The 7,632-nt window shown below is 44.3% G+C and overlaps 1 protein-coding gene across 2 annotated transcripts; it reads left to right on the top strand.

Moving 5' to 3' along the window:
* The first annotated feature begins 1,461 nt into the window (after positions 1-1,461).
* Positions 1,462-7,362, top strand: Pfn2 (profilin 2). 2 transcript variants are annotated; one of them, XM_051176987.1, is made up of 3 exons: positions 1,462-1,726; positions 3,694-3,886; positions 6,048-7,362. In XM_051176987.1, exons 1-3 carry the CDS (start codon positions 1,595-1,597, stop codon positions 6,143-6,145), a joined length of 423 nt encoding a protein of 140 aa, XP_051032944.1. In that variant the 5' UTR covers positions 1,462-1,594; the 3' UTR covers positions 6,146-7,362. The 2 variants fall into 2 exon arrangements, with proteins under 2 accessions (XP_051032944.1, XP_051032943.1); XM_051176986.1 differs by having other exon boundaries at positions 1,499-1,726; positions 5,727-7,362.
* Positions 7,363-7,632: the final 270 nt, after the last annotated feature.

Below are 7,632 nucleotides of genomic sequence, written 5' to 3'. Positions count from 1 at the left end.
AACTCTCAGCTACTTCTCCAGCACCATGTCAGCCTACATGCCTCTATACTCCGCACCATGATAATGGACTAAACTGAAAATGTATGCAAGTCCCAATTAAATGCTTTCTCTTATAAGAGTTGCTGTGGTCATGGTGTCTCTCCACAGCAACAGAATACTAAGACAATACTTTTATCCTTAAAAGTCGAGAAAAAAAAAAAAGATAAAAGTTCAGCAATTTTATTATAAAAATTGTCAGCATACTCCACAACTTTAAAATTGACAATAGTGTGCAAAGTGTTGGGGTTTTCTTTCCCTTAATTGGCAGATGAAGTGTGTTATCTAAAGCTTGTCATTGTTAGGAAACATCTGATTCTGGGTTTAGACCCAGCACCTAAACCTAATAAAGATTCCACCCTGTTAAATACAAGCCTTTCTCAGATTTAGATTCTGTAACCTTTTCAGTGTTTAGAACAGTGGTTCTCAACTTATGGGTCATGACCCCTTTGGGATTGCATATCAGATGTTTACATTATGATTCATAACTGTAGCAAAATTATAGTTCTGAAATAACAAGGAAAACAATTTTATGGTTGGGGTCACCACAACATGAGGAATTGTATTAAAGGGTCACAGCATCAGGAAGGTTGAGAACCAGTGCTCTAGAACCCTTCCCTAGCTTGGTTACTCTGTATTTTCAGTGTTGTTTGCAATGCACAGCATCTTTTCCAGTTACCAAGTGCACGCAGGTCTGTTTCATTTAAAATTTCTGGGCAATCCAGCCCCAGGCATGATTAGCAACACTGGGCTCAAGGCAAAGGTTCCACAGAACCCCAGGCTCCTGGTACCCAAGGAGGCAGGCAACAAAGGGCACGGAGCGCACTCCCTTGCTGCGGCTCTGATTTCAGTAGCATTCTGGCGAGCAGAGCAGCTGGCCGAGGTCTTCTCCAATATTTCTGCCCAAGCGTGGGCAATCCACACTGGCCGCTCCCACCAACCACAAAGAGTAAACCCTCCGCATCCGTCACCAGGGCAACCCAGCCACCAAGGCTGTCAATACCGCATCCAGAGCCAGAGCCAGCGCTGCAGAAGGACGCATGGTTGCCGCGCGTGCACACCACGGCATCCACCCAAGCTGCCTCGCCGGCTCCGGCGCCGCGCCCCAGCCAGCCCCGGGGGCTAGCCCGCTCGCCACCCGCACGTGTCAGCCGTGATTGTCCCGGGCGGTATCCCTCCGCGCCCCCGCCTCGGCTCCCCCGCCCTTCCCGGGACCCTCGCCGGGCCGGCAGCGCTGCGGAAGGATCGCACGCACGCGCGCTCACGTCCCGCTGGCCGCGGAGAACGGAGGGAGCCGCAGTGAGAGTCAGCCGTCGCCAGCCCCGCTGCCCGCGTCGCTCCGCCGCCGCCGCCGGCTCCTGAGCCCCGCGGCCGCGGCCGCCCCGGCGCGCCCCGCTGCGGGTCCTGTCCCCGCCCGCCGCAGTTCCCCGGAGGAGAGGGGCGGTCGGTGCCTGCGCAGAGCCGCCTCCTCCCCGCCCCCGCCCCGCCTCCGCCGCCGCCGCCGCCGCCGCTGCGCCTCTGCTCCTGCCGTCCCCGCTGCAGTGCGAAGGGCTCGAAGATGGCCGGTTGGCAGAGCTACGTGGATAACCTGATGTGCGATGGCTGCTGCCAGGAAGCCGCCATTGTCGGCTACTGCGACGCCAAATACGTCTGGGCAGCCACGGCCGGGGGCGTCTTCCAGAGCATCACGGTGAGGCCCGGGGGTGCAGAGCTGGCAGGTGTGCGGCGGGCCTCCGAGGAAGGGACGCCGCCCGCCAGGAAGGGGACGGAAACGGCCGGCCGGGCTTGAGGAAGGGGTGCTGCCGGCTGAGGGAGGGGATGGATGCGGCCGCGGCTCTTGGGCCGCTGAGACTGGGGATGCTGCCCGAGGCCGCGCGGGGGCGGGGCGGCCGACTCTCAGCCCCGGCGGCGCCCCGGGCTTTCGGCTGCCCGGGTGGAGGAGGGGACGTCTCCCCGAGAGGCCCCTCGGCGTTCCGGGAGCCCCGTGGGCTGCAGTGCGGGGTCCCCGGGTGTGGGTGGGGGTCCTAGGCGGCCGACTGGCCCAGGCTCGGTGGTGAGCGCGGGCTGTGGGAGGCGGCGGTGGCCGGGTCCCGGGAATTAATGGAGTGACTTTGCGTAGGCTTGCCTGTACCCAGGCCTCCTGGGCTGGCAAAAAGGGTACGCGGACCACGTAGGTGGAATCGTGAATCTACTTCATCTGTGGCTCTATAGTTTTTTTTTTTTTTTCCCTCCAAGATGGCGAACTGCCATTGATTTCTCTTCTCCACCTATAGAGATTCATCGATATACCGTTATCCCCAGTTACGCAACATAGCTCCAAAAAGAGGATGGTTTTAGGGTGATTAAAATAAAAAAGAGATTATCTGGAAGTCGCGGGATGGGTGACATTTCTTCAAGTCACTCCCCCTTTAGTGACGGTAGTAGAACTAATACCGATTTATGCTTCACCTTGCCTCATATTCATGTCTTGTTGGCTTTTGACTTGGTTGCCATACATTTGGGAAATATTCGTCAATTAGCCTCCAGTACCGCTTATTGTTATGCCCATTACTATGTAAGGTTCTTTAAAATGTTGACACCAGTATCAAGTACAAGACCCTTAATTTCATAGCCCTACATTCCCACTCTCCCCATCATACTGCAAAATTCATGTCTCATATCACAGGTACTCAGCATTTTACTACTTTACATGGTTTAACACAATAGTGTAGACTCAGTCCTTGATAGGAGTGCTTTAGGATCTCCTGTCCTAGTGTGGGAGACTACGATTCCCATAGCAAATTGACATTTGGTGATGAACTTTTTTTTTCTGCAGTCTTGTCTTTGTGTGTGAGTTCCCGCTGTCTGGCTAAGATTGCGGGAGTATGCTTGGAAATGGCTGGGGCCTGCTATGACTTTGCAGTTCTGATGGGGGCGACGCCTTCCTTCTTATTCATGGAATGTTAGAATGCACGTTTTCTCTTTTCCGGTTCTGGTGGCTACCTCACTTTCTTTACCAATGCCCCTCCATTTTCTCTATAATTTTACTATCACCTATGGCAGTGCTGGAGACAGAATCCACTCTACATTTGTCCAGAAGGAAAGCTGATTACTGAATGAAAGGGCAAGGCAAGTTGGAGAGAAAAGAGTAGTGGCTAGAAAATAGGAGGGAAATACGAATTTAGAAATGTCCGGCAGTCTGATGATTGATATTCACTACACCAGGGATATTTCAAGCTGCTCCAAGGAGAGAAGTGAGCAGGTTTATCTGGAGGGACTTTTGCCAACTTTAAATTTGTTGCAACATTATTAATGTGGATGAATATGATAGGCAAGCTGTTGGAGAAGCTTATAGCTGAACCTTTACAATTACATAAACACCTTCAAGCACCACCTGACGTGATATAGTTTATAAATAACTCGTTTTCAGTTTGTACTTAGTGTCAACTTCCAACTATTTAGGGAGACTCTTTGTATGGTTGATATTTCACTAGCATTTAGTTAACAGACTTACCTTACTGTTAAATTGCAAAAGACTAATTAATGTTTAAAGTGTGTAATAATGTAGGAATAGACAATAACAGGAAATGTTATCTTGATTTTACATCAGGTCTGTTTGTTGTATTAAATTCTGAAAGGAATTAATTGCATTTTTTTTTCTTTATTTTGGGTGGCCAGCCAATAGAAATAGATATGATTGTAGGAAAAGACCGGGAAGGTTTCTTTACCAACGGTTTGACTCTTGGTGCAAAGAAGTGTTCAGTGATCAGAGATAGTCTATACGTTGATGGTGACTGCACAATGGATATCCGGACAAAGAGTCAAGGTGGGGAGCCAACATACAATGTTGCTGTTGGCAGAGCTGGTAGAGGTAAGCAAGCTATTTTTTATTTGTGTGTATGTGTGTATGTGCCTAAAAGTTGCATGCCATGTTACAACTTGATGTCCTTTAATGGTTTACATTAAAAATGAGTTTGTAATGTCTGTGAAGATGGTTTTGTGAACTGCTGAGCACTGAATGGAGGTACTGCTGTCAGTCTGTCTACAGTTTTTATACACACACAGCCTCACTTCTATCACCCTGACGTACTCTAAATTATTAATGTCAACTTTCCATCTTCAGCTTTAGTAAACTAAAATGAAAAGTTGCCTCTTAAACAACCCAACATGTCATAATCCAGCCATATATATGATGGCTGATTATTTTGTCTCTAATGAGTCTTATAGATCTTTCGAGTTTGCTTAGATTTGAAATCAATTCAGAGCCTCTCATATAAAAAAAAAAAAGTCACATTGGTTCATTTATCTGCCAGGAACATTTCTGAAGAAGAGAGAAATAGCTAAATGAGGGTTTTGGAGTACACTCTCTATTTACTGGGCTACTTATAAAGATTTCAGTTTGAAAAGTAGAAAACTGCATGTAGTTTACATATTTGGCCTACAAACTATGGTGCTTATCTCCAGACTTGATATAAAAATTCTGGTTTCAACCTGGCAGTTTAAATTGAAGTTTTTTTCTGACTTCTCACTGACACATGAATGCATTTAAATGTATTAACTTGTATAACTGCCTCATTTGGCAAAGTTGGCACATAGAAAATCTCTATAGGCAGATGAGCCTACAGTGAGTTATAATTTAATGCTGTGGTTTTATCCAACTCCCTGTGGGCCTCTGATTCAGGTATGATTTGCTTATGGGTTTCTGTAAAACAAGATGACTTTAAAACAGACAAATCTTAAGTTTTAGCTGCTTCCAGTTATATAATATACTTTTTTTTTAATGCATCAGCTGAAGGGCTAGTGATATGGCTCAGTGATTAATAGCAATGATTTATCTTCTATAAGACTGGGGTTCTATTCCCTGCACCCACACAGCAGCTCCCAGCTGTCTGTAACTACTGTCCCAGGGCCCAGGGGCTCTGATGCTCTCTTCTGGCCTCCAAGGACACCAGACTCACACAGTATAGAGATTTGCATGCGTATCAAAAAAAGCACCCATACACATTTTTAAAAAGAAAGCATCAACACTTATGAAGCCAAATGAAATTTTATATCATAGAACACTGCTGACATCTAGTGGCAAGTTTGTATAACATTTGACACCTGTACATATATTCGAGATAGACCTTTAAAGTACAGTAAACAGTTTTTATGATTTTTATAATGGAAAATGACTAGCAAAGACAAGCATCTGTATAAGACAAATACTATTAACGTAGCATTTTCTGACTAGCAGTGGAATTCATTTAAAATTTGGTTTTCATTTTCCTCTGGAATAGAGGTATTTGTTCATATTTATAGTCATATGACTAAGACATTTATTAAACACATTTATCAAGAATGTTAGATTTGGAGAGAATTTGTAAATGAAAAAATATCAAAGTTTGTCAAGTATATTTTAGGAGATATATCACACAGACTAATTTTCCCTAGAATGCAAGGAAAACCATCACTTTTCTCCTAGCTCTCATAAAGATCCCTTTGTGGAACTTCTCTTGTTGCTTTCCCAGGTGCATCCAATAGTGTGCTCTGATTTTAGTATATTACTAGCCTGAAAGCTCCATTCTGGGGACTTCATGGATTTCAGTGCTTGACAGTTCACAGAAAACTAACTTAATGTTAACTTATTAATTGGGGCTCTGTCTGCTTAAACTTATGTGATTTTCTTGATTAACACTTCTTTTGAAACACTTTTCTCCTTTTTCTTTCAGTCTTGGTCTTTGTAATGGGAAAAGAAGGGGTCCATGGAGGCGGATTGAATAAGAAGGCATACTCAATGGCAAAATACTTGAGAGACTCTGGGTTCTAGCTGCTAGGCAGACTGTTAAGTATTAGGGGAAAATTGCTCTTAAATTTTCCTAGCTGTAAGCTTAAGTCTTAATTCTGGAAATTTTATTAGCAATGCAGGGTGATGGGATATGAACCTGTGTCTCCTTTGTATCCCTCTGTTGGTGGGGAAAGGTGTCTTTCTTTCTGCCCCTTCCCCTTAAATAATTATGTTCACTTTTGTTTTGTTTCCTTGTGTACTCCAGCATTGGTTATAGTCATGGGAAAGGAAGGTGTCCACGGAGGCACACTTAACAAGAAAGCGTATGAACTTGCTTTATACCTGAGGAGGTCTGAGGTGTAAGCAGCCTCTCCCATCTACCTACCAACTGTCTTCATCACCACCCCAATTACTGTCACAGTGCTACCGGACTGTAGATGGTAGCTAGTTTTCCTTATCTATTTTCTAATGTCACAGTTCCCAAAGGCTTATTTGTATGTTAACCACTGTGTGTAACCAACCTTTATCTGGCATCATAATTGCAGCACAATAATGATTTGCATGATATCTTGAAATTGGGGAAGGGAGCATGCCAAGTTGGGCATCACTTTGTCTTAGCAATTAATGGGATACTGATTACTAAAATAAGTTAATATTAAGCAAGGTGCCGGTTGTACAATCTCTAATTTGATCAGTGTCTTTTCAGCACTTTGAGCATTTACTTGGCTCATTTAGTCTTCCTTTTGTAGCGCATGGTTGGGAGGAAAAAGTGCATGCATCTTTACTTCTCTCTTTTCTCATCCCCTCCCTTTGAACATGAGGTATTTGGTTTGCTTCCATTCTCTTTTGTGTAGTGCCTGGTTTATTTAACCTAATTAATACCTCCTTTATTGGTGAGCTATTGAGAGCTGCAGTGATTTGCTTTTAATACTATGATTGCACTTGAGACAGACTACTTGTAGTGTCTATAGGATATGAAGAGTGCAACTGTCAAGAGCAAACGCACTTCCTCCCATGACCTTACTACAGTAACCATACCGATCAAATTCCCAGGGACATTCTGTCATTGCAGTAGCTCAGACTTCTTGTCTTTTCTTTGCACACCAGCTCTATTCTTGAGTAAAATTGTAAAAGGCTGCCATTATGGATATTAGGTATCCCAACATAACCATCTGGAGTGTGTCCAGTTTATTTTTCATAGGACCAATTTTTATTTGCAGCTTAGGTTTTTATATGAAGTTGCATTATTGTGGACTTGGCTGTCTTGTGATGTATTTTTTTCATATGTATTCTGTGCCATACTATTGTTAAAATGAACTGTTGCTATTGTGAGATGGATTTTCTTTCGAATGGCACTACTTTAGGGACATTCTAGTATTTGCTTCTATTGTTTGGGCATTGTGGATAATGTACAGATTTAAAAACAAATCTTGTTGCTGATTTGTCCATTTCTTTCCCTGCACTTTGTTACATCTGGGATACAGTCTAACTCATCTGATTTAATATGCATTTAAAAAAATGCCATAACTATTAAACACCTTGTTTACAGACAGATGAAATAAATTTATTCCAACCAAATACTTTATAGACTCCTGTTGTTATTATAAATTCTAAGTTGCTGGCTTTACTGTTAGTGTTGATTTGAGGGTGGGATGGGGGGGGGAGGCTTAAACTCAAAATACTCCTGCCTAAGCCTTCATAGTGGTGGTGTGTGTCATCACACCTAGCAATAGCTGACACAAGGGAACGTAAGGAATGGGTCAGACTCAACTGTAAGCATGTAAGCTTTTTTTCCATTAAGCTCTGGTGTACTAAACATGGCTTTTGGTCATTCGTTACATGATCATCCT

The sequence above is a fragment of the Phodopus roborovskii genome, unplaced genomic scaffold (genome assembly GCF_943737965.1).
Source record: "Phodopus roborovskii unplaced genomic scaffold, PHOROB, whole genome shotgun sequence".
Lineage (NCBI taxonomy): Eukaryota > Metazoa > Chordata > Mammalia > Rodentia > Cricetidae > Phodopus > Phodopus roborovskii.
This window is presented reverse-complemented; position numbering and strand designations above follow the sequence as displayed.

Excerpts from the sequence above, each read along its gene's own strand:
- Pfn2 (XM_051176987.1), top strand. The coding sequence starts at position 1,595 with ATGGCCGGTTGGCAGAGCTACGTGGATAACCTGATGTGCGATGGCTGC. Across the intron at positions 1,727-3,693 it reads GCGTCTTCCAGAGCATCACG|CCAATAGAAATAGATATGAT; the intron begins GTGAGGCCCGGG and ends TTGGGTGGCCAG. Across the intron at positions 3,887-6,047 it reads TGTTGGCAGAGCTGGTAGAG|CATTGGTTATAGTCATGGGA; the intron begins GTAAGCAAGCTA and ends TGTGTACTCCAG.